The 27,326-nt window shown below is 42.7% G+C and overlaps 2 protein-coding genes across 12 annotated transcripts in view; one reads left to right on the top strand and one right to left on the bottom strand.

Annotated features, from left to right (window-relative positions):
- Positions 1-27,326, bottom strand: part of TRPM8 (transient receptor potential cation channel subfamily M member 8) — a 474,483-nt gene that overhangs the window by 88,869 nt on the left and 358,288 nt on the right. The gene's annotated exons all lie outside the window — the stretch shown is intronic.
- The window catches only part of AGAP1 (ArfGAP with GTPase domain, ankyrin repeat and PH domain 1), a 323,065-nt gene that overhangs the window by 9,868 nt on the left and 285,871 nt on the right, over positions 1-27,326 (top strand). For 5 of the 6 annotated variants that reach the window (XM_083627256.1, XM_083627251.1, XM_083627254.1 and 2 more), the window contains exons 2-3: positions 22,170-22,228; positions 26,693-26,780. In XM_083627256.1, the coding sequence (XP_083483382.1) occupies positions 22,170-22,228; positions 26,693-26,780 (147 nt within the window). Of the gene's footprint in view, positions 1-9,928; positions 11,886-22,169; positions 22,229-26,692; positions 26,781-27,326 lie in introns of those variants that run through there. The other variant, XM_083627250.1, reaches the window with a different exon arrangement.

Genomic DNA, 27,326 nt, shown 5'->3' on the forward strand with positions numbered 1-27,326 from the left:
CCCACTCAGCTGCCCTACAGCTGGGGGGGGCAGTGGGTGGACCGTTTGGGCCCAAGGGGCAGAGTGCAGTGCGCTCCCCTAGATGTTTGAGAGTGGAGCAGAAAAAGGCAATTTGACTTCTGCAGCATACGAATTCCCTCTTAAAGGGTTCTTTAGCTATGATTCTTGCAAGTGATACAACTAGTTACTTAGTATTGAATACATGCTGGATTGATAGCATGAATCAGATGTTAAATGACACTCAATATAACGTTCTACAGAAGAATAGTAGCCTGGGCATGTTACGAGAAAAGTGCATGAAGATAAACATAAAGAGTGATGCTATAAGGATGTAAATATGTCATTAGGGTGGGATCCAGAGGATTTCTGCTTGTAGAAGTCTGCCTGGTCTTAAAGTGACTTGGGAAGAACCTTCTGATACATCTATCTTTAGCGGAGTCAGCGGTCAGCGGAGTTGCAACCCCCCAAAGTGCCTTCTCAGTGAAGGCACCCTGGCTTTGGAACAGCCTCTCCGCCAAAGTTAGGTTGGTGCTGACTCTCTCCATCTTTTGGCACCAGCTGAAGACTTTCCTCTTCTTCCAGGCATTTGATGCAAGGGCTTTTCAGGGGCAGATGTGAGAGAGATTAGCAGATGTACCTTCTAATTATGTTTTTCTTGTCATAATGTATTTTACTATTGCTGTCCACTCTGATAAAATTTATGATTAAGGTACAGAGAGGGATTAAAAAATAAATTAATCAACAATGCTAAAGTGTTACAAGCTGCCCCCTGGCATCTGATGGAAAGGAAGGATACAGTTATTTGTTATTTCTTCATGGCTTCTTTTTTCTCTAAAGGTATTGATTAAGGTTGCAAGTAAAGTATGACGATGTTGCTATGAATGGTCCCTGTGCTTATATTGCATATATTTAAGGTTAACTGAATTGTTGTTGTTACAGACTTTACCTTTTGCATTTCGTTGCCATTTAATCCTGATGTTTACACATTTTTCTCTACACCATCCTGTGTTTGTATGCATATTAAACATATTTGCAAACCTACCAACTGAGGTTAACAGTTCATATAGCTGATGAGGTAGCAGACTAGCCCAAGAGAGCTTGTGGCATAATAAATTGGTTAGTCTTTAAGGTGCCACAAGACAAACCATTGTTTGTTAACATGATATATTATTATTAATAATAGAGGTTTTTAAAAATCACTTGCATCAGTTAAGAGCTGCAATAAATCCTTCATAAATCGTGTGTGTGCACACAAACAGGGGGTATCCAAATCTAACTGGTGCAAAGGCATGGAAATTTTACATGTTCATTTGGGTGCTGGGGGAGCATTTAGAGTACCAGTTAGCTTGTGTCCCTGGTGTTACACATTGCTTGTTCCATTTCACTTATTTTCAGTAGTTTGATTTCCATGTGGATTTTAAAGTGGGGCACAGATGCACGTTTTTGTGTTTAATGCATGTGCATAATTATAAGTGTAAGATCACAGTAAATAATTCATGTCAGTTGGGGTCTTGCTGCTTATAATGAGTTCTCATGGGCAAACCTGGATTGCTTAGCTTCTTTCAGATACATGTAATACTTTATGCTTCCTATTGGGTAAAACTGACACAATCTCATTAGCTGTTAAGAATGAAATGGGAGAGAGTCCATAGAATTTCTAAATTTTCAACTCTCATAAAAGAAGAAGAAATGTTTGGACATGATATCCCGCCTTTCACTCCCCTTAAGGAGTCTCAAAGCGGCTCACAATCTCCTTTCCCTTCCTGCCCCACAACAAACACTCTGTGAGGCAAGTGAGGCTGAGAGACTTCAGAGAAGTGTGACTAGCCCAAGGTCACCCAATAGCTGCATGTGGAGGAGCGGGGACGCGAACCCGATTCACCAGATTATGAGTCCACCGCTCTTAACCACTACACCACGATGGGTCAGGTAACAAACACCAAACATATCAACCTGTTGGTTTCCAACACAGCTAGTAAGCTGATTAGAATCGTAGAGTTGGAAGGGACCCCCGAGGGTAATCTGTTCCAACCCCTCAATGCAGGACTCTTTTGTGCAAACCAATAACCCTGAGATAAAGAGTCTCATGCTCTACTGACTGAGCTGCCTCAGCTGTCAATATATGTTGGGTTCTCTTGTGATTCTCTAGTCTGTGTACAAACATGGGAATTCCAGAGAAGTAGCCCTGTTTTTGCTTCTGTAAACTAGTTGTGTTTTTAAATGTTAATTGTTCATTGGTTAAGAGCGGTGGACTGGTAATCTGGTGAACCGGGTTCACTTCCCTGCTCCTCCACATGCAGCTGCTGGGTGACCTTGGGCCAGTCACACTTCTCTGAAATCTCTCAGCCCCCCTCACCTCACAGAGTGTTTGTTGTGGGGGAGGAAGGGAAAGGAGAATGTTAGCCGCTTTGGAGACTCCTTAGGGTAGTGATAAAGCAGGATATCAAATCCAAACTCTTCTTCTTATTGTCACACAAATCTTATGGGCAAAATTCAGAAGATTGGATAACTGGAGACAGGATTTAAATGGTTGAATATGTGTTCAGGATCAACTGACAGAAGACTATTTTGTTATGTGCTGGTTTTAATGAACCAGTATGTTTAACACATTGGTTTTAGGTTGGGAACCTCCAGCCACTGGGCCAAATTAGGCCTAATTTGATTCACAAGACTATTTCCTCAACCATGCCCATTTGTGACGTTGGGGACAGGGCAGGTGAAGACATGATTGTAAACACCAAACTGGAGCATTAACACCTACTCCCCATTGTTCCTTGACAAGCTATTTGGAAATTCTGTTGTGCAGCTCATCCCTGTCCAAAACGGGGATTGCTATATGTGTTGAAATTGAATTTTTGTCGGGACAAAGTCTATTAAATGTTAGTACAGTTCCAGTTGTAGATACCTTGTGTTCAAATGGATGTTACTTCCAATTGTTTGGCTGAGACTTCCAAGGCAACTAGAACGAAGCTTCTTGTCAGAAAACAACCTAGTGATTGACAAGTTTTATGCAGATAAAAATATTTTTGTCTAATTGTGCAAATATTCTGCTGCCAACAACATTTGACTCCTGAAAATACCTCAGTTAAGTATAAATAACATATGTTGTAGCTCTGTTATCTCTGAGGTATATCATGGCCATCTGCTATATCTGGAATTGGACTTGTGTTCTACATGCTGCAGAAATCTGTTCTCCCTAAATAACTTTAAGGAGTTGATAGCTAATAAGGTGGCCTAATTCAGAGTTTATCAGATGTATTACTGTAGATTAGCTATATCATTGCAGTATAAAACAACTTGCATATAAGCAATTTTAGATCCAGGTATAAAATAATCTAGCCAAGCATAATACAGTACTGTTCATGATCAGGGACCAAATGTTTATTTTAGGGATTTTAATAATTATTTGTTTTACATGAGCACTTAATACTGATTTCGGGATACATAAATAGCTAGGTTTTCCTGACACATGGACTTGAAGCAAGGTATATGTGTTCTTCTCAGTCACTCTGAATATTATGCCCAGGAGTTAACTGAGTGTTAACTTAAAGTGTGTACACACATCCCTTCTTCAACCTTACATTGCTACAGCACAACACTTTGTTTAGCCTGTTTCCCCCCACCTTTTATGGAATTGGAATGTCTACATTATAATCTCTAAAAATTTCAGTCTCTATCTCTCTCACATACTGGTTTCATTTGGATGTCACAATAAACCATTGCTTATTGTGCTGTTCAGTGAAGGATGAGATATAAATAAAATAAAACAATTACCTTGGTGAATGGTTTTGACAGTCTGAATCTTGATGTATATCTAATCAGTATTTGATGTTTTTCCTTGTATTTTTATATGTTAAAATTTTGAATGAGTGTGTTTAAAATTTAGTACAGACAAAAAAGGGGTGTTTAAGGCTACAACTCACTTATCTGGGATAAAATGCTGGTAGCTTGATTCTGGGTAAAAAAAAATGTTTATGGAAAGGGGAAAGACTGGTTGCACAAGTAACCTTTCACTCATGCAATCATATGCCATGTGTGTATGTATAAAATGAGGGTTGTACACATGTTGTGGTTATTACACTGGTAGCTAGTTACAGAGATTACATAGTTTAGGCATAAAATGAAAGCCAGATGCAAGATCCAATTGTTTCAGTTGAGTAAATGGTGCATGGTTTCAAGAACTAGAAATGTATGAGCCTGAAGATAAAAAGAAGCCAAGTCTGAGAATAATGCATATGCATACAAGTCTGCGTGCACACACACAAACAGCACATTCCTTTCAGACTTCAAGAAGTGACCTACATTTGGCTTGCTTCTGGCTATCTTGAACACCATCTGATTCTATCAGTGTGTTTTCTTTAAATGGAAAATATCTAGAGAATCTTATCATCCTTTCAACTGAATCAGCCAGAATACCTGAATTACACTGCATATTGAGCATGTTTGTGTATGGAATAGAATTTATTTGTTATATAGATAAATGGTTTTGCAGTTTTCCTTTTGTTCATTTTTGCTGTGATTGGTAGGCATCTGGCTAATTTAATTTACAATCTTGTAAATTAATAGAGTGGCGACCCCTAAAACAGCCTTTTAAACAAGCCCACAAATGTTACTAACTACACAGAAGAAACTTCACGTGAGCAAACAAATTCCTTCTAACCTACAGATGCTAGGCTTGTGCTTCCATGCAAAGTTGCCCTGAATTATTTCTCCTCTCTTAATTTCATGTGCTATTCTCTTTCTCATGGACTCTTGACTCCAGTTAAGGGGAAGTAATAGTACGGCTCTATTCTTCCTTGATCAGACCACACCTGGAGTGCTGTGTCCAGTTCTGGGCACCACAATTTAATAAAGACATTGACAGGCTGGAATGTGTGCAGGAGGTCAGACAAGATGATCAAGGGTCTGGAAACTAAGCTTTATGAAGAATGGTTGAGGGAGTTTGGTATGCTTAGCTTGGAGAAGAGGAGACTGTTGTAGAGTTGGAAAGGCTCTTGAGGATCATCTAGTCCAACCCTCTGCAATGCAAGTCTCTCCACTAAAGCATCCATGGCAGATTCAACCTCTGCTTTAAAACCTCCAGTGAAGGAGAGTCCACAACCTTCTGAGGGAGTTTGTTCCAATGTCAAACTGCTCTTACTGTCAAAATGTTCTCCCTGATATTTAGTAGGAATTTCCTTTTTTTGTAATTTGAATCCACTGGTCTGGGACCTAACCTCTGGAGCAGGAGAAAAGAAGCTTGTTCCCTCTTCCATGTGACAGTCCTTAAGATATTTGTAAATGGCTATCATATCTCCCCTTAGTCTCCTCTTTTCCAGGCTAAACATACCCAGCTCCTTCAAATGCTCCTTGTAAGGCTTGGTTATCAGACCATTTATCACCTTGGTTGCACATGTTCCAGCTTGTCAGTATCCTTGGAGGATGGAGCAAGCTTGTTTTCTCCTGCTCTGGAGGGTAGGACCTGAACCAATGGCTTCAAGTTACAAGAAAGGAGAATCTGACTAAACATCAGGAAGAACTTTCTGACAGTAAGGGCTGTTCCTGCATTGCAGGACTTGGACTAGATGACCCTCAGGGTCCCTTCCGACTCTACAGCTTTATGATTCTAGAAGGTAAACAAGGATCCAGGTCAAACTGTCTGGCAAATACAATTCTAGACACCTTCCTAGATTTCATTTGGAGTCTACTCTTCAAGTTCCTGTGAAGCCCACTTAAAGGTTGGGAAATTTCTTCTGGTAGGTTGAAGGGTAGGTGGGAACTGTTACTTCTTTAACGTTTTGCAGCTTACAGTACTCTCACCATGATCCATTGACTACGCTGAATTGATGATGAGATGGATTCTGGATGGAAGTTGGTGTCAGTCTCCTTAGCAAATGTACACAGCCTCTTCTACCCTTTCATTATATAGCCTTTTCTGTATGCTGAAGATGCACTTCTTTACTTTTGGCCTTTGACACTTAAGATTTACATTTTCAGGACCTGTTCTAGTTGTGATTCTAATTTGTTTGAAATGGTTTTTAATGTTGTATTTTACATTGACGTAATCCTCAATGGGTGGGGCTCCATTTCTTTGCATCTTCAAGTGGCTGGGGAAACCTAACCAGATGGGCCGGTATTATTATTATTACTACTACTACTACTATTATTATTATTATTTGTAACTGGCTTTTAATCTATGATTTGTGACTTTCTTCTATGTTATTTCTGTCATTTTCTGCTAGTACTGCTACCTTGTTATATATTTAATTTATGTGTTTAAAATTATTTCTTTTACTGTTGTATACCACATCAATTACTAGAAGCATGTATTAGGAAAGTGAGCATTTATTACTTACAATTTTTGTGAACAGCAGGGGCAAATTTTGCACCAGTTGTTTTGTTGCTGCATATCTACATTGTTGATATTGCTTTTTAAAATTTAAACCTTGATCCAAGTTTTTGACTCTTAAGAGGTACAGTGGTACCTCGGATTACAGACACGTCAGATTACAGACTCCACTAACCCAGAAATAGTACCTCGGGTTAAGAACTTTGCTTCAGGATGAGAACAGAAATTGCGCGGTGGCGGCATGGCAGCAGAAGGAGGCCCCATTCACTAAAGTGGCACCTCAGGTTAAGAACAGTTTCAGGTTAAGAACGGACCTCTAGAACGAATTAAATTCTTAACCCGAGGTACCACTGTATACTAATATGTTCAGATAATTGTTTTAAATTCTGTCTAAAACAATTGCATTATTAGTCTTTGGAAATGTTTTAAGAGCACAGTTAATATATGGTTTATTTCTTTATTGAAATCCTGAGATCCACCAGCTGGAGTTAGATGCAAAAAAATGGCTAGAATTAGCAGAACATAAACAAATGTTAGACATTATTTTTTGATTAATTAATGTGTTAAGAATGGAGCCTTGCCAGAAGATGTTCCCTTTTACAGGCATCACTTAAAAGCCAAATAAATATTGCCAGATTCAATAGATCACTTTCCCAAGTAAAAAAATTCTCAGGTTGTGTATTCATTATTGCCAGTGTATCAAGTGTGAATGCTTGTATTATTAAGTATTCTTGCAGATACTGTATATAAATGGAAAGATAATGAGGAATGTAATGCAACAAGGCTTGTTCAATTATCTGTATTCTATCAAAAGTTATAGGCAAATAACCAGAAAAAGGAGTGTTGAGAGCCAGTCAGGTGTCATCTTGTTTCGACAATACACCTCATAACACCACTTTTTTTGGAGTAATACTACAAAATTATATATCAATGGAAAGATAATTTAGTGAAGAATGTAATGCAATAATTTTTATGAAAGATTATTTATTACAACATAAATAAGGAGGACATTTGTCAGTGTGTTATATGATTGCTATCAAGTTGGTTGGGGTTTTTTGTTCTTTCATTTAGTGAGCTTGTAAAACGTAATAAAAATAAAGAAATGGTGCAAAGAGTTGACTGCTCACCCAGAAAGTGATGTAAAATAGTAATATTAAGTGAACAAGGCTACAGTTATGAAGAAATTAGAAGAAAAATCAGTGGAAACTTAACGAAAGGTGGCATTTCTAAATTTTTGAAGAGGTATAAGGAGGCTCAGTCACTACAAAATCAGACTGGTAAAGGCAGGAAAAGGTGCACAACAGCAAGTGACGATAGAAGAATTTAGAAACTGCGCCTACGTGACAGAAGAAAATCATCTGGATGTATACAAGATGACATGGCACAATGTAATGTGAAGTTGAGTGCAAGGACTGTTCGGCTCAGACTGTAGGAATAAGGTCTAAATGCTAAAATTCCAAGGAAAAAGCCATTGTTATCTCTCAAACAAAGGTTGAAAAGATTAAACTGGGCTAAAACCCATGTTAACTGGACAGTGAACAATGGGACAGTGTTATTTGGAGTGATGAGACCCAAATCTGCTTGCTTGGTAGTGATGGCATGTAGTACATGAGGGGGAGTATCAGAGAAGATTTACATTCTACTTGCCTTGCACCTACCATGAAACATCCAGTTAGTGTTATGATCTGGGGTTGTATGACAGCAAATGGTGTGGGCAGTATTTGTGTCATTAATGGGAATATAAATGCCCAAAAATACATAGCCCAGACCTTAACCCAATCGAAATGGAGCAGACTAAAAAAGCTTGTTAGTCAGAAGCAACCTAGCAATAAAACCCAATTAATAGAGGCAATAATTCAATCTTAGTTTCACATTATTACAGCTGCAGAACTGAAAAACTTGGTTCACTCCATGGGAAGGCTAAAGGTTACCCAACTATGTATTAACTGACATGGTGAGAATTTTTGTATATCTCATTTTTTTCTTTGTGTTCCAAGTTTCTTCCTTATGAATGCTGTTGTAATAAAAAAATCCTTCATAAAAGTTATTGCATTACATTCTTTATTAAATTATCTTTCCATTGATATATAATTTTATGGTATTACTCCAAAAAAGGTGGGTTTATGAGCTATCATTGCCAAAACCAGATGACACCTGATTGGCTCTCTAAACACTAGTGTATGTAACTCTTGAAAGGGGTGTGTGCATATAGAGAAAGAGAATCATACCTCTGAAGAGACTGAAATCTTTGAACACTGCATTTTTACTTGAAAGTCTTAATGCTGCTGATTGAATAACCAAAAGCTGATGAAAAATTACATTGCCTCAAACTATCATTGTTGGGTCCAAAGACAAAAAACCAAAACTTGTATTACTTCCAGTACCAGGGACCGTATTACAAGTTGCTGAGGAACAGGAGTGGAAGAGGATCATGTCCTGCTTTGGTAATAAAATGCTGGAGTAGATAAATAGGCCTTATATTTCTTGCTTAAATATGCAAGTCTATGGCTCAAATTAGTCAAGTAATGTTAATAACACCTGAAAAAGGCAGGTGTGCACAAAATCAAGTTTTTTGAGGACACCCCAATATATATCTATCTATTACTGTGATGGTTCTGCTTCCCTTGCGAAATTGGGAGGCTGATGAAATATTACACACACACACACACACACACACAGTAGCACCTTAGAGACCAACCAAGTTTTTTTGGGAGGCTGATGTTTGAGATACTGAGAGAAAATGTGGCTTTTTAAAAAAGCATAAAGTGGTTAATTAAAATTGACATCCTCCTAAAGTTCCTCGTGGATACTGTGGTACCTCGGGTTAAGAACTTAATTTGTTCTGGAGGTCTGTTCTTAATCTGAAACTGTTCTTAACCTGAAGCACCACTTTAGCTAATGGGGCCTCCCGCTGCCGCTGCTCTGCCGGAGCATGATTTCTGTTCTCATCCTGAAGCAAAGTTCTTAACCCGAGGTACTATTTCTGGGTTAGCGGAGTCTGTAAGCTGAAGCGTCTGTAACCTGAAGCATATGTAACCCGAGGTACCACTGTATTTCTATTAATACTTTTTTAAAAACATTGAAAAACTATCTTTCTTTGCAACTCTTAACACAATATTTCAGATGAACAAGATAGAAAAAACAGTGCAATCTGTGCACTGAGTTGGGACTGTAAATTATCAGGGCCATGGGCGTAGCCAGGGTTTTTGTTGGGGGAAGGCCTTTGGGGGGGCAGAACCTCAGTTTGCTATGTATTTTTATTTATTTTCATTGATGGGGGAGCTGCCTTTCCCTGCTCCCCCTTGGCTACGCCTATGATCAGGGCCATCCAGAAACTGGTACCCCTTTCCTGCAAGACTGTTAGTAAAGGATCTTGTTACAGGTAGGTACCTGTGTTGGTCTGCTGTAGTTGAAACAAAATTAAGGTGCTACTGGAAGGATTTTTTTTATTTTGTTAGTAAAGGAGCAATCAAATTCAGCAGCAATCAGCAGCAATCAAAGGCTTCAGACCTGAGCACACTTAACTAGGGAATAAGTACTACTAAATTCAGAATTTGTGAGTAAATATATTTAGGATTGTTTTATGTAACACTTTTATTTAAGCTAGTTTCAGACTTAACATTCTGAAGAAATTGGAGTTTTATTTGCTGTGGTAGTTCAGTAGCTGTATTATTAAGATTAAAAGCAGATTGCTAGCTTTTTGGTTTCACAAAACCTGGTTTTGTTTGACTGGTATGGAACTGACAAAACAAACCCTGCCCTTACAAAATAATTAAAAAAATAAAGTCTAGTAGCACCTTAGAGACCAGCTAGGTTTGTTCTAGGTATGAACTTTGTAATTCCTGCCCTTACAGCAAGTAATTCCTGCCCTCAGTCTCTTGGGCTGCTTTATGTTCCGGTATTTGCAAGCTAACTCATTCCGCAGAGAAGCTGTGTTCCACTCCGGAATTTGCCTTTTCTCCCCGTTTCTTGAGACCAAGCTCTTTAGGATATCTGCCGCTTTCTGATACTGGGAGACTGTAGTACAGTATGCTGATTGCAGCCGAGGAACGTGTTTGTCTAGGAGTCGGATTACGCTGAGGCATCCAGCGATTGGTGGCAACGGGGAATTATTATTATTATTTCCAGCATCGTTCTCCCTTTTGGGCGACAGTAGATTGCAAGGATAATACAGGGCCGGCGCTTCATTTAGTATATCAAGCGGACGAGATATAATCGGATTTGCTCTGCAAAAAGGGCACGATATGCGAACGGGCAATCTTCTGTAAACAATAAAACCGAGGAGGGCGGCTGCTGCTCCTCCCCTCGCTAATCCTCTCCGGCGCTGCTTCCAGAGATCTGCGGGAGGAAAGCTCGCTCTGCTCCCTCCCGACCGCCCCGGCTTGGATTCGGGGTGGTGATGGTGGGCGCGCGTGGCCGGGAGGCAGGAGAGAAAGGGAGGCTCCGTGGGGCGGCCGTTTCATAGGCAGGCGCTGTCGACATGGAGCGATGCCGTTACCTCCCCAGGCAGCCGAGCCGGAGGAGGGAAGGGCAGCCGGAGCTGCCGTGCCTCCCGAAGTGACCGCAGGCGGAGGAGATCGCCGCCGGAGGAGAGGCAGGGACAAAGGACCTGGCCTCGGTTAGTCCCCCGCGGCGGGACCGGAGATGTACCTCCTGGACAGCAGCGACCCGACCTCCGCCCCTTCCTCCCCGGGCGCCGCGGAGCGGGGGACCCCCCAGCGGAAAACGGTCTACCGCATCTCGGTGACCCTCGTGAAGAAGGAGCCTCTCGGCTCGGCCGCCGTGCCCCGCGATGGCTTCCTCCAGGAGCAGCAGCAGCACGAGAGCGCCGGGGCTGCCGCCGGGCACGCTTTCCGCAGCTCGCGGGCCCTCAGCACCGGGCAGCTGGAGCTGGGCCGCCTGAAGGTGACCAGGCGAGCCGGGCTGGGCTTCAGGTGGCCGCCGGCAGAGGCGCGCGGGAAGAAGGACTCGGCGCCCGAGGGGGCTGCCCGGCGTCCCCTGCGGGGCTCGCAGCAGCAGCAGCAGGAGGAGGAGGCCGGCCCCGCGGGGCTCCCCAAACACTCGCCCGCCGAGGAAGCGGCGCCCGGCGGCCTGGGCCCCGCGCGGCCGGCGGCGGCGGCGGCCCCGCTGCGCCGGAGCTGCAGTTTCCGGCACTGGAGCGGCGGGGAAGCGCTGCGGCTGCGCGCCTTGGCGCGGACCAAGCGCCACAGCAGCTCGGGCTGCCTCTCTCTGCCGGCCGGCGGCGCGGGAAGGTCGCTGAGCGCCGGCCGGCGCCCCCCGCGGGCGGGGCCCGAGGCGGGCGGGGGCCCGAAGAGCCCGGCCGGCGAGCTGCAGGTGCTTTCGGAGCGGCTGGGGGCCTGGGAGAGTTCGGCCGGGAGCGTCGCCTCTTCGCCCGAGCGCCGCCTGCTGCGCTTCTTCAGCGGGGTCTTTTCGCCCTTCGGGAGCCCCCTGGGCAGGTCGCCCCGGGCCCGGGCGGGGAGCAGCAGCAGCCTCCAGAGAAGCGCCGCCGCCCGCGCGCAGTCCAGCACCGAGAGCCTCGCGGAACCGCTGAGCAGAGGTGCCTCCTGGGTCGGGCGGGGAAGGGGGCGGGCAGCACTGGCCCGAAATGCGCGCCTTGGGTTTGGCTGACCCGAAAGGGATGCCCTTTCTCGCATGGGTATTCCTGCACCGTTCCATAAATCTGCACTAGTTGACAGTGGCGTAGCGTGGGTTGTCAGCACCCGGGGCAAGGCAAGTAATTTGCGCCCCCTAACCCGTGGATTTGCGCCCCCTAACCCTAACCCCCAGATGTTGCGCCGGTGCGGCCACACCCCCCCACCCCCCACGCTACGCCACTGGTCGTTGAGCTTGGCTCCTCAGTGTTGGGTCTTTCTATTGGAGAGCAGGAGAAGAGCCTCTTGGTTTCTTTATATAGGTTACTAGGTCAGTGAATCCTCACAGTAGCATGCACACCCTTTGTCTTTGTCAAGTATTGCTTTTCTTTTCTCTCCCCCACCCTCACACATTTTTTGGTAGAATCCTGCTCTCCTTGTTGTTGTCAGTGTTGCTGTTGGTGGTAGTTCAGTAGGACACTCCTAAAGGGCACTGTAGGTTCTTTTAACTTGTTGGAGTAATGTTACATTTTATGCCAGTGTGAGGAAGTGTGTATGCGCAAGCAGTGCAAGGTGTTTAAAAGCCTATTTTAGACTTTGTATAAATTGTATTGGGATGAACACTTGTTCTCAAAGGCAAGTAGGCTCCTAGTAACGCAATGCAATATTAGGACAAAATGGAACTGGTTGCAGGTGATATGCTAAATTAGTGACATTCATAAAACTGCTGAGTTCTTCTGAATGGCTCAGTGAATGTTTGTGAAGTATGCAGAGAACACTGGTTGGTACCCTCTTCTGCATCCCATTACGCTAGAAGCCAGAGCAAAGCACCTTTTGCTCATCAAATATTTAAGCTGGCAAAGATGAAGGTGGCAATCTTTGTTGAGAGTAGTGACCTATTGCAGTGCAGGTGCATAGCCCTAGACATAGGAAGAAAAAACTGGAGGCACTGTATGTAGTACATGTGATACAGTATTGATGTTTCATTTACATCTAGATAAACAGACATAGGCCTGGTTTATAAGTTCCACTGTGTTCCATCAGTGTGGCTTATTTCCTGGAAAAGGAGTACAGATTTGCACTTTAGAATCTCCAGATTGGAATGAACTAGGCTCTGTTTTTTAGATGAAATGTAATAAAGGGAGTAGCTCTGTTAGTAAATATAATGAAAACAGAGAAAAGGGCTATGAAATTAAACATCTCTTTTAAATGGGAGCAGGGTTGGGGGATGTGAAAGCAGCAACTCAGTGGGAAATCATTAACATGTTATTAATTATTCCCTGCGTTAGAACTTAAATTTACTCCAGTATGATTATTTCATTCATTGCTTTTATTTATGTAATGTGCATCATGCTTTCCCTTCAAGAAATGGACAGTGGCATTTCATTTCACTAATTATGCCAAGTAGATTAAAAAGTGACTTTCCCAATAAATGGTGGAGTAGAAGAATTAGAACTTGGATAGGAGAGACTTGAGTCTCTCCTATTCAAGGGGTTGTATCCAACAAAGTGGTACTATGTGCGCAAGAACTGCCACTTATGCAATGGAACTTTCCTTTATATGTGACCCCCTGTGTACCCCCCAAATGGTTTTCTTCTTGGAGTGCAGCTGGCTGGCAGTGGGACAAGGGATGAACCGAGCCAGCGCATGGGAAGTGGTCCTTTTAATTATTGACATCACAGTTAAGAGAGAGCCTTGCATCTTCACTGGGGAGGTAAAGGAGGCAAAGAAGACATGTTTAACTGAAATCCCATCCTGCAAATTTGAATATGGGCTATTGAATAGCTTTGTCAAGGGATGTTTGATTGACTGTCACATAGGCCATGTGGGAAGAGGGGTGGAGTTCTAATTTGGTCCAAAAGGTTGGTTTCCCAAAGCTGTGGCCTGGTAGAGGATGCTGGTGTACAATCAGGAGTCTTAAAGTGCACTTGTGATTGCAGTTTGGAAGGGAAGGCATCCTGAATCATAACAATAATAATGTTATTATTTACATGCCACCCAGCTGACTGGGTTGCTCCAGCCATTCTGGGCAGCTCCCAACAAAATTTTCAAAGCACAATAAAACCTCAATATCAGAAACTGTACAGGGCTGCTTTCAGATGTTTTCTAAAAGTCATATAGTTGCTTATCTGTTTAACACCTGATGGAAGGGCATTTCACAGGGTGGGCACCACTACCAGACAGAGTGCATCCAGTTCTCAGCCATCGTACCAGATGGAGCTGGTTGACAGCTGCCCTGGACAAAAAAATATCCTGCACTTCCATGGACACCAGTGAGTCCAAAATGACCCCATGGCTGCACACCTGCTTCTTTAGTTACCTGGTTGAGGACTAGGGAGCACACACCCCCCCCCCCGCAACCTGCCTGTCCCCCAGAAACTGTACTTGTCAGGATTCAACCTCAACCTATTTTCATGTCTGACATTTTTTTTTTTGGTGTGTTTTTTTTGCTGGAAGCCGCCCAGAGTGTCTGGGGGAAGCCCAGCCAGATGAGTGGGGTATAAACAATAAAATAATTATTATTTTAATTATAATTATTATAACTGCCACCCCACTGAAGAAGTGGAGGAGCCTCCAGACACAAAGGATGTTCACTGCCTTCACTGGTTCCAATTTAAACAAGAGATAGAACTGGATATCATCTGCATAATGGTGAACACCCAGTCCAAACCCCTGGTGATCTCCCCCAGCGGCTTCATATAGATGATGCAAAGCATGGGGGAGAGGATGGAGACCTGAGGCACCCCATAAGTGAGTGCCGAGGGGTCTTAACACTCACCCCCCAACACCACTTTTTGGCCATGGCCCAGGAGGAAGGAGCAGAACCACTGTATAACAGTTCTCTGAACTCACAACCCTCCTAGATGGTCCAGAACGATACCATGATGGATGTTATCAGAAGCCACTGAGAGATCCAGCAGAACTAGGAAACAGCTTTCACCTCTGTTCCTAGCCCACCAGATCATCAACCAGTGTGATCAAGGAGGTTTCAGTCTCATGATGAAGCCTGAATCCTGATTGGAAGGGATTCAAATGGTCCACATCCTCCAGTTTTGCCTGGAGTTGTTCAGTGACCAGTTGCTTCTTTGGGACTTTGAAGTGTGCAATCACCTGATGTTATTGTGATGACAGGTGGATTGACAGGTGGGGAGGGCTAAGAATATAAGAAGAGCCTCCTGGATCAGGTCAGTGGCCCATCTGTCACATCCTGTTCTCACAGTGGCCAGCCAGATGCATAGGAGAAGCTGGCAAGCAGGACCTGAGCACAAAAGCCCTCTCCCTTTACTGTGGCTTCCAGCAATTGGTATTCAGAAGTGTAACTCTCTCTAACCATGGAGGCAGAACATCTTGGCTAGTAGTCATTGTTGGTTTTCTCCTCCATGAATTTGTCCAATTCTCTTAAACCATCCAGGTTTGTGGGCATCATTACCTCCTGCAGTTTGGTCTGCAAGGCTAGGTCCCGCTAAGATACTAACTCATGGAGCCAAAAGGTCCCCACCCTAATTTAGAAGCAATACTTCTTGATCTTTGCCATCTACGTTATACTAGGACTAGCTTCTGTTTGCCATTTTTCACGAGAAATGACTGATGGAATAGAACAAAACAAAAGAGAGAGAATTCCTGTAAACATGGGCATACTTCCTGTTGTTTACTCCTTGGTTTTTAGATTGGTCAGGAAGACCAAACTTCTTCTCCCTTGTCAACAGTTCGTGTTGCTTTTTAGTCTGCCTTGAGTAAACATTTGTATCTTTTCAACCTTTCACATCGCAACTTTATTTATCCTCTGCTTAATGTATTTATTGAGTACATTTTACTCAAAGCATTGCCATAACCAACTGTCACATTCACAGTTGATGAGGAATGAGTGGATAATCTTGAATACTAATTACACATCTGTCACTCTGCTGAGAAGTAATTAGGCAATTCTACTTAGCAGATCAAATCCTTTAACTCTGGTAGCATTTTGAAAAACTATACCCCCTCATTCACTCTTCAATTTCATATTGGATATGAAATCTAACACAACACTCATTCTTAAAGAGAGGATTCTATTTCATGTTAAATAATTCTTCTTTTTGAGCTTCATTCTTTAACCACCTTGATAATGGCGATATTGTGAGAAGGAACTATTAGGAGTGTCAGTGCCCTCTCCACTTGGGAGTTCAAGAGCTTGCACTGTGAAGTCCAAAGGGACATCAGCCTAATGCAGTTCCAGCTAGACTTAAATACATTAATACCTTTTATCTCCATATCATACTGCATTAAATGTTCCTGTTAATAACATGTTGTAGTTGCTTAAAACGGTTGCCTTGTATCTGAAGAAGTGTGCATGCACATGAAAGCTCATACCAAGAACAAACTTAGTTGGTCTCTAAGGTGCTACTGGAATATATATATATATATATATATATATATATATATATATATATATGCCTTTCACTGTTAGACCATGGTGTAGAACTTGTAATGTGTATATAGTGGTACCTCGGGTTACATACGCTTCAGATTACATACGCTTCAGGTTACAGACTCCGCTAACCCAGAAATAGTACCTCGGGTTAAGAACTTTGCTTCAGGATGAGAACAGAAATCGTGCTCCGGCGGCATAGCGGGAGGCCCCATTAGTTAAAGTGGTGCATCAGGTTAAGAACAGACCTCCGGAATGAATTAAGTTCTTAACTCGAGGTACCACTGTAGCTTCAAAGATGAGAGTTAAAATGACTTCATTTCATGAACAATGCTCCTTTTGCATGCTTTTGTGGTGGTTTTAAGGTATGTATCAGTTGGACATATTAATACAGTATTTGGATCCATTATGAAGCTTTTAAGAAACTGTCTAGTTTAATTCTACCAGATTTTGCAGAAGTAGTGTTTTTTAATCAAGGTTGTTGCTGGACCATACCAAAATTAAATGCAAGAGAAGGCATTCAGGAGGCAGTTAACACTTAATTCTCCCCTGATGTAAATTACATTCAAGACATGGATGCTATAGAATAAAGGATTGTATCAAAATTAGAACTTCTAGGTCATGATGCAATTAAAATGGAAATATTTGAAAGTGGATTGTTTTAGTGTATTTACTTTTTGTAAGCTATCTTGGGAGAGCTTGACTCTGAAAGTTGGCATACGCATTTCTTAAATAAGTATACATAAATCCTTACCTGAGAGTTCTTTGCAAATGTTACTGATTGTGAGTGTACTACTACTACTACTAAAAGGTAAAGGTACCCCTGACCATTAGGTCATCTTGCTCTATAGGCCGAGGGAGCTGGCGTTTGTCCGCAGACAGCTTCCGGGTCATGTGGCCAGCATGACTAAGCCGCTTCTGGCGAACCAGAGCAGCGCATGGAAATGCCGTTTACCTTCCCGCCGGAGCGGTTCCTATTTATCTACTTGCATTTTGATGTGCTTTTGAACTGCTAGGTGGGCAGAAGCAGGGACCGAGCAATTTATATACTGTTATTCATAAAAACCCACCAAAATGGTTTACAACATAATAAAAACCATGTAAAAAATAATTATGCTGTCCTGAGCAAAATATTCTCTGAGGTAGGTTAGACTGAGTATATGACTGACCCATAGTCACTTAATGGGTTCCACAACTGAATGAGGATTCAGACTCCCTGGTTCTAGTCAGATGCTACCCGCTAGACCTTTGCCACAAACTGTTTGGTGGAGATGCCTGCAAGAAATAGTGATTTCAATTTTGGGGGGGAAATGCAATAAAGACTTGGAGGGGTGAAACAGGGAAAGAAGGAAAAACCATTTCCTCCCTTAAATTTTCTGTTCCCGCCCTGAGCCTTCCCATCTCTAGGTAAGTGGCAGTGACATGCGGCATTGGGAAGACAGGAGAGCAATGCAGGCCTGCCAGATGCTACTTTCTTCAAGTACAGCAGGGGGTCAGTGAATGCACTTCCCTGACTTCTGCAGAGCTAGGAACAAACTGCCTGCCCTTGTAAAGATGGGGAGAGGAGCCAAGAATAATATGCAGATGAGATGTGGATCACTTCAGAATCAATACTCTTACTAGATTCCATGATGCTGTGCTCTGAGGACTATTTACTTCTTCCTTATTTTTTCAGATAATAGCTGTCTGGAAGCAATTGCATCATTGTATTTTGTAGTTAGCAGCCATATATGCTACTACTAGAATCCTCTTTGTTTGTTTCTATACTTTCTTATCAGGAGTTTTCTATTTAAAGCCACATATAACATTTTTCTCTCTTCAGCGCGCGCTTTTATGTCAAATACTGTCATGTTGATGGAAGTGGGTTAAAAATATTAGAAGGTTCCAGGTCAGAGGCAAAGGAGATGCCAGATGTACTGAAATAGCCAGATGATTAAGAACTAAACTAGTATTAAGGTCATGGTCTGAATTAAATAGGGGAGAGATTAATGCTTGCAATAATTCAACTGTATGCCAGATGGTGGCCTTAGTAATTTTAGTGATGGCACGAAAATATTTTGTTAGCATTTACAACTTTTTATTTAGGTATTTTGGCCACCATTTACTTGATCATCTGAGACAGAAAACATCTAAGGGCTATAACATGCATTGTGTAAATTAAAACACACACCACTGTCTGGTGGAATGCTCTGTCACAAGAGACTAGGGCCCTGCGGGACTAGACATCTTTCCGCAGGCCCTGCAAGACAGAGCTGTTCCACCAGGCCTTTGGCAATCCTCACAGAACTCTAGCCCAGTGGTTGCCATTAATCTGATTTGAATTGATTTTATAATGAAATGATTTTAGAATGTTGTATCATTTTACTGTTGTTAGCCGCTCTGAGCCCGGCTTCGGCTGGGGAGGGAGGGATATAAATACAATTTATTATTATTATTATTATTAAAGGCTTATTAACTTTAATTTAAGCATGGATGCATTTATACACATGCAAAGTTCTTAGGGGAGAGTAATTTGAAAAAGTTAAGTTTGAAAGATTCACAGTTGCAATTGACTGTTGTATTCCTTTTTTGTATTAATTTTACCAAACTATCCCCTTTTGGTAATACATTTGTACCTTAGCTCCAGAACACCAGTCGAACATTTCGGCTCCCGAACAATTGAAAACTGGGAATGTTCCACTTTTCGAACATTCTTTGTAAGTCGAACGTCCAATGCAGCTTCCGATTGGCTGCAGGAAGCTGCAGCCAATTAGAAGCCACACTTTGGAAGTCGAATGGACTTCCAGAACAGATTCTGTTTGACTTCCGAGGTACAACTGTAGAAGATTTTCCAGCTCATATCACTGGTAGGGAGGCAGATTGCTAAGGTTTCCAAGCCCATGCAAGGTTAAATCAGTTCATTAAATGTGTGTTCCAGAAGCCAGTGTCTAGAAGGTCAAGGCAACTGATGCTCAAACTTATTAACTTCTCTTGGTAATCTTCTGTGCTTCTTGAATGGATGTTGGGAGTCTTGAAGGGTATCTCAGGATATGTATATCTTAAAAACCTTAGCGTAAAGCACTTAAGACACTTTTCTGTTGAAGATCTTTGCTTCAACATATAGATCTTTTGCATAATTCAGCCTTGTTCTTGATGCTTTGACTTTGGGCTGCCCAAAAACTTGAACGTGGGTCCTTGGGCTCCTTTGGGAGGTGGGGCAGGAAATAGTAGTGCTAGTGGTAGTGCTTGTAGTAGTAGTTATATACAGTGGTACCTCGGTTTACGAACTTAATTCGTTCCGGAGGTCCATTCTTAAACCGAGGCACGCTTTCCCTAATGAGGCCTCCCGGTGCCGGTGCCCTTCCACTGTTCAGATTCCATTCGTAGACCAAGGTAAAGTTCGCTAACCGGAACACTATTTCTGGTTTTGCAGAGTTCGTATACCAAATAGTTCATAAACAGGGCTGTTCTTAAACCGAGGTACCACTGTACTTGGTAATACTTTTCAACCCAAATGTTCCTAACCACATGCCTTTACTTTACAAAAAACCCCACAAAAAATCAAAATGGAACAGATGCTGTCCCCATTGGGTGACAAAATAGCTGCACATAGAATTGTTTTTAAAAAGAAGAAAAAAAAGTTATGAAACCGAAGTGTACATTCTTAATGTATATGTGAAATATGGAAATGTGAAAACAAGACAGACATTTCTAATTAATTGAATAGCCATTTACGGTACTTACTATTTTAAGGAAGCAAATTGTGTCTTAAAAACCACGATTTCATATTTTTTTAAAAAAAATTGGTTGTTAACATGAAAGGAATAGTTTATGTGTCTATATCTATTTAAAGCATGTTAGGGCAAAATAATATTACTGTGCCATGCTGGCCATTAAGTGGTTTCTAATTTTGGCATTTCCTTCCTTATTTTAAAATAAGGAAACATGTTCCTGTATGAGGTACCTAAGAGTAGATATCACCTATGATTCATTCTGGTATAAGTAATAGGTGCAAAATGGCAACTGAGAGTAGTACTTACTCCAGATTAAACACCAGACATATTTTGGACTTCTGTTGCTATTCCAGAAGAACTGCAAAAAATAGAATAAGGATGTCTAGGTAGAATAAGCTTGAGAATTTGTATTACCGTATTTTTCGCTCTATAGGACGCACTTTTTCCCCTCCAAAAATGAAGGGGAAATGTGTGTGCGTCCTATAGGGCGAATGCAGGCTTTCGCTGAAGCCTGCAGAGTGAAAGGGGAGAGCCCCAGCGCCAGCCCCACAAGGTCGGGGGACAGAGGGAGGCTGAACGCCGCCATCCCGCTGTCTCCCGAAGTGGTTTGGAGGCTGACGGCGGGGAGACCCCGCCGCCAGCCCCGCAAGCTCCGGGGACAGCGGGGAGGCGCAGCGCGTCTCCCCGCTGTCCCCGGACCTGGTCTGAGGGCGGGCGGCAGGGAGAAGAGCGCTTCTCCCCGCTGCCTGCCCCCAAGCTCTGGGGACAGCGGGGAGGCGCAGCGCGTCTCCCCGCTGTCCCCGGACCTGATCTCAAGGCGGGCGGCGGGGAGAAGAGCGCTTCTCCCCGCTGCCTGCCCCGCAAGCTCCGAGGACAGCTGGGAGGCGCAGCGCGTCTCCCCACTGTCCCCGGACCTGGTCTGAGGGCGGGCGGCGGGGAGAAGAGCACTTCTCCCCGCTGCCTGCCCCGCAAGCTCCGGGGACAGCGGGGAGGCGCCGCGCGTCTCCCAGCTGTCCCCGGACCTGATCTCAAGGCCGGCGGTGGGGAGAAGAGCGCTTCTCCCCGCTGCCTGCCCCGCAAGCTCCGGGGACAGCTGGGAGGCGCAGCACGTCTTCCCACTGTCCCCGGACCTGGTCTGAAGGCAGGCTGCGGGGAGTAGAGCGCTTCTCCCCGCCGCCGGCACCACAAGTGCCTGGGGAGGGAAATAAAATTTTTCCCCTTTATTTCCCCCCCAAAAAACTTGATGCGTCCTATGGGCCGGTGCGTCCTATGGGGCGAAAAATACGGTAGTTACAACTTGATGCATCTGTTTGTGAAAGTGTATTAACTTTGCCACTGTATGGTTAATGTCACATCCAGTTCTAAGCATGTATATGTTCATTATTGGCCTAGGGGATAAGTAGGCTAATAAAATTAGGAGGGTACACTAGTCACTCTTGCTGATTACAGGCTGGATATGGCAGTTACTACTGTCTACTCTCCTCATTCATGTCAACTTGGCATATCTTTACCGAAAGTGAAAGGAATTACTTTAGCTGCAGTTATGCACATTACTATATTTTGCCTGCATAGTATTAATAAATGGCAAAGCCTTAGGTGCATAAACTTAAGCTGTTAAGATTCTAAATGAATGGGCAAAGTATACATGACTATCCCCATAATCTTACAGTTAAGTGTGCTTAGCACAGAAAATGACATGCATCACAGAGCCATCTGTTTTTCAGAAATGAGCTGTCACTGAACAGAGCTATGAAATAGAAGGGTTTTCTTATTAAAATATAACTTGATGGGAACCAAAGATTATTTGCATGGGTAGAAGTGCCTTTTTCCTTGTACAATTTGCCCATCCAATTCTGCTGACTCCCCCTTTCTGCTGCAGGCCACTCATGCCTCATCTTTTCAGGGAAAGTCCCCCAAATCTCAAAAACAGTTTTGACAGGTGCAGGAGGCTCCAGTGGGGATGGGGGTGGGTGGATGGGTGGGAAATCCCCATTATGCAGCAGAGCTCTGCTCTCACTTTGGGCCCAGGCAATAGATAATAACATGAAAATAAGTTAAGTCACCTGTAACAATTATTTAGTACTGATGTATGGTTAAAATGCTTTATTAAAAAATGTTCAATTTTACAGATGCCTTTGTAAATAGCCAGGAGTGGACACTAAGTCGATCTGTGCCAGAACTCAAAGTGGTAAGTAACATTTCAGTACACTACTTTTAGTTTCTTTCTTAAGTTGTTTGGTTTAATTCATGTTGACACTGCAGATGAAAGATTTGTTTCTTTCACTCATTTAGTTGAACTCCTACTCTGAATGGCTCTGTACCATGCCAGGTTCTAAAGCTTTCAAATGTAACTCAGGAGAAAAATACGTTTATGTTTGGGTTGACTACTTGGCACTGATACTAGGACCTTTCCTGGTATCAGTGTCAAGCTCACCAGCCTGTTGTTTCTTGGGTCTTATCCCCCCCCCCCTTTTGAAGATGGTGTCGCACTCTTGTCAAAAAGCTGGAAGTGGCTTGAGCAAAGCCTCAGTCTTGTGGCCTTTTCTCTTCCTTGTGGCCAGGTGAAAGATCTTGCTGGTCTTTGCTTTCTCTTTAAAATAATATTTGCTTTTTTGTGTTGCAAAAGCTGGAGGTTGTGGGTTATTACAAACTATGCTCAATTTTATTTAAAATTATTGGTTATGAAGCTGGCCTTTTTAAAATGAGAATGATTGATAAACCCATTCTGGTCATACAGCACAATAAACAATAAATGTGAAACTAAATACTGGCAAAGTTGTCCTCTCTGATGTGCAGGAGAGGGGAGGTGGAAATTCACAAGCCTGAAGCTTTGCTCTGGCTTATTCTAGTTCATGCATGTAGTGCTAAGCCATGGTTTAGCGCAGCATTAAAACATGGTTGAATAAGAATGTTTTTCTTATTTTCTGAAGTATTCTATTTAGTGTAATATACAGTCGTACCTTGGAAGTCGAACGGAATCTGTTCCGGAAGTCTGTTCAACTTCCAAAATGTTCGGAAACCAAAGCACGGCTTCTGATTGGCTTCAGGAAGCTCCTGCAGCCAATCGGAAGCCGTGGAAGCCCTACCAGATGTTCAGCTTCCAAATCCACCTCAACCTGGTATTTCTCGTTTGGGTTTACGGCGTTCGAGAGCCAAAATGTTCGAGAACTAAGCTGCTCGAAAATCAAGGTTTTGGTATATGTTAGTTGGGATGAGTCAAGGCTCCTTTCAGGTTGAAGTACTATAAGTTTCTTATTCCTTATGTGTGGCCTGAGGGGGCAGAACAAGGTAAAGCATATTGTCTCCAAACAGCCTGCTTATTTCTCTAATTATTGTTTCTACTTTGGTATTATTTGTTTTTAAATTTTAATTATAATATGGTTATTTTTGCCATCTGTTTTTGTGTACACATACTGAATATAACTGCATTGTTACTCTTTTTAGTGGCTCAACTGCAGTTGGGTTTTGATTGCTTCAGTTAATCTTAGTACTAATTGAAGGGTTTGTTCTGTGTTCCAGAAGTAACTTGAGGAAGCTGCTTTTATAATGTCTGAGCCACACCCTGAGCTATTATGTATAAGAATAGAAAAAGGAGCTAATTATAAGTACCATTGCAGCATCCGTTAACTGTAGTTAATTATACCTAGTAGCCTATTAATGGAAATGAAACTATAGTCATTCTGTCTTGCACAAGCACCGTTTTGCAGCAGTGTTGAATTTATATAGTTAATAGTTTAATTTAAATAGCTAAATTAAAACAAGCCAACTTCAAACTGTTTTTGAAACTGTCTTGTTACCTGAAGAAGTGTGCATGCACACGAAAGCTCATACCAATAACTAACTTAGTTGGTCTCTAAGGTGCTAATGGAAGGAATTTTTTATATTTTGTTTCATTTATTTTGTTTTGTTTTAGCTAACGCTGGATAATGTTAACCACAGTTCTGGATCCAAGCATGAACAAATGCAGAAGCTAGAGCTTCTAAACCATGACTTAACATTCAAATGCAGTCAAAATGATAGTTTCTTCAGTGCAGAATATTGCATTACAAAAATAGGAAAATGGGAATAAGATGCTGTAGAAAAAGTATAGATGTATTTCAAAGAGTGAGTCTACAATGTTACACTTTTTTCATCGTGTTGAATAAGAGAAATGCTTAAATGCACAATTCCGCAAATGCACTAAGGGTGTTAGGAACGCACAGAAGTGAACAAGTTACTCTGAAGTGGTACTTGAAGGTGGAAGCTAATTGGAGCTAGCCGGGGTCCTAGGCTAAAAGGAGAAATACCAGGTTGAGGTGGATTTCTTGCTCTTTTTGCTTTGTCAGCTTTTCAGGAACTGTTCAAGGAAAGCTTCTTCTGAAGATTGGTCAGAAAATTCAGCTGCTACAGAATGGGCCTTTTCTGCAGTGGCTCCCCATTTGTGGAATGCTCTCCTGAGAGAGGCTCGCCCGGCACCTTCATCACATATCTTTAGGCGCCAGGCAAAAACTTTCCTCTATAATCAGGCCTTTGGTAGCTTACATTTTAAAAATGTGTTGTGGGAGAGGGTGTGTTATTAGGTTGTTTTGATTATGTATTTTGTACTTGTATTTTTTAATCTTGTATTTTTTAATGTTGTGAACCACCCTGAGATCTACGTATGGATGGAGGGTGGTTGTAGCAGACTTACCCCGCCAACTGCACCCAATTACAGATAGCAGACCCACCGCACAGTACGCCAGTTAAACAAATTTGTACAATTAACACAGGCTAACTTGTGGGGGTCTTGTGAGAAGGGAAACTTTGATTCAGAGAGTCTCAGGCAGGAGTTGATAAACAAGTTTTATTCACACAAAAACGGGGTTTGGTGAAACAAAGTTGGGTCAGGAGGCGTGTTCTTTCAGGTAGAAGCTAAGTTATTACTTAAACTAAATAAAAATGTCACAGGCTTAAACACAGTATATGGACAGCTTTTCTTAAACTTCAGTTACTCAGTAATCAGTTGTTACATTTCAGTTTCTGTTACTTCTCTCTTTTGCTTAGTTATGGCAGGTTAATGCTTTTAAAACAGCACAGGTTCCTTCACCATTTATTCCTTTGGTTCATGAGCAAAGGCCACTTTCTGTCAGTTACCTGCTCTCTTAACAATCCCCCTCCTGAGGTCTTCCAATTAGCATAACAGATCCAGGGGATCCCCTCACCCCTCCTGACAGGAATGAGACCCAGGGAATCCACTTTCCCACAGCTTCTGCCTCTCCTGGCGCAGACTCAGCCCTCCCGGTAACTTCCGTCTATCTTCCCCAGACTTTTGCCCTGTCTTCCTATCTATGTTGTGAGGCTCCTTCCTCATGCTATAGATAGTCTCCTGAGAGCAGATGCTCAATTCAAATCAGAACTAATTCTCCCTCAGACAAACCCTGTCCTAATCCTTTTCTCCCATCTCAAATCCAGCCCTTATCCAACTCTCTCCCTCAGAAACGGCTCCTTTTATTTTCCCTCCCAAAATGCTGGCTCCACCCCCTTCTGTCTGGCTGTCTTGGTAGCCAATCAGAGAGGGGCTCCATCCCTTTGGTGGAATTCCGAGGCACTGCGTCACCAGACACTGGTCTGGCTCAGCTGTCTGTCACAGCGGTATACAAATTAAATAAGTGAATAAATACAAGACTCTCCCAAGTCATGCCTGTCCAGATCTTATTTTAGTGAGGAAATCCCAGTAATTGAAATACTTGTGTTTTCCAAATCCTGTTATGGCCAGGAACTCCTCACCACTGTGAGGCTTTTCCTCCCTCAGGTATTGTGGTATCCAGGAAGCCTGCAGTACATTGTGGGGCCATGCTAAAAATTAAAGGACCCCTGGACAATTAAGTCCAGTCAAAGGTGACTATGGGGTGCAGCGCTTATCTTGCCTTCAGGCCAAGGGAGCAGGCATTTATCCACAGACAGGTTTCTGGGTCATGTGGAAACCGGATCATAACTAAACCGCTTCTGGTGCAACAGGACACCATGATGAGTGCCAGAGTGCACAGAAGCGCAGGGACGTGGGTGGTACTGTGGTCTAAACCACTGAGCCTCTTGGGCTTGCCGATCGGAAGGTTGATGGTTCAAATCCATGCAACAGGGTGAGCTCCCATTGCTCTGTCCCAGCTCCTGCCAACCTAGCAGTTCGAAAGCACACCAGTGCAAGTAGATAAATAGGTACTGCTGCGGCAGGAAGGTAAACGGCATGAGACCATGACTGCCCCTGTTTGTCTTCCTCCGCACCTATGGGGAGGTGCATGTTGCCTCCTGGCCCCTGCAATCTTCCTGGCCCCACAGACTTTTGCTATGAAGTCAGGTGAGAGGTCTTTCCAAGGAGTCCCCCACAGGCTCAGAAGGGCCCATCTAATTCTGAATTGAGATAAGTGGTTTTCCCTATTAGTGCATAGAGGACATTTACTGCTTTTTAATTCAGAATAGCAAGCATAAGTTTACCTTAGTACCTTTTCCCTTGCCTGATTATGCTTCCTGCTTCTGATGTTATTTGAAAGGAGGGTGTTGGCTTGAGTATCTAAATTTAGTATTGATTTAGCATTAAAAGTAATTCATTTCCATTTGCAAATTTGTCCAGTGAGATCTCCACTTGTAATAATTTAAAGTTAAAGTAAAAAAAAACTTTCACCTTTTATCTCCACAGGGAATTGTGGGCAACTTAGCTAGTGGTAAATCTGCCCTTGTACATCGATATCTGACTGGGACGTATGTCCAGGAGGAATCACCAGAAGGTACAATGACTGATAGACCCTTGGAAGCATGCTTTTATTAAACCTTTATCCTGTCTGTTAGCAACAGTATTTTGTGTGATATTAGCATACAAGGGTATTGTGTTAGAAATTGAAAACCTCCAGGTATAGGGCGGTATATAAATTCAATAAATGAATGAATGAAATTGGAATTTTGCATACTTGCCTCCACATACTCTTAAAAGGAGCAAGCTGGTAATAGTTAGCTTACCTTGTTTCACAAAGCGTACCCAGCTGCAAGAAGTCTAAATGCTAGCAGAATGCTTCCCATTCCCCATCACAACTACTCTGGTTTTAGTTGTGAATTCTTCATGTGGGCAATATTCTTAATCTGATTTCATAATTTGCCTCCTAAACTACTTGTGAGGACATCAGTACCAACTCACATTTTAGTCCTTTGCCTTACTGAAGAGGTTGAGAATATAATTTGCATGTCACTTGTTCACATTATTGTTCCGCTCAATTTTTAGAAACAGCTATAAAAATAAAAAAGTTGTTAAAACTCTGATTATGGCTAATTAGTTGATT

Source organism: Podarcis filfolensis (genome assembly GCF_964270895.1).
Source record: "Podarcis filfolensis genome assembly, chromosome: 1".
NCBI classification, from domain to species: Eukaryota; Metazoa; Chordata; class Lepidosauria; order Squamata; family Lacertidae; genus Podarcis; species Podarcis filfolensis.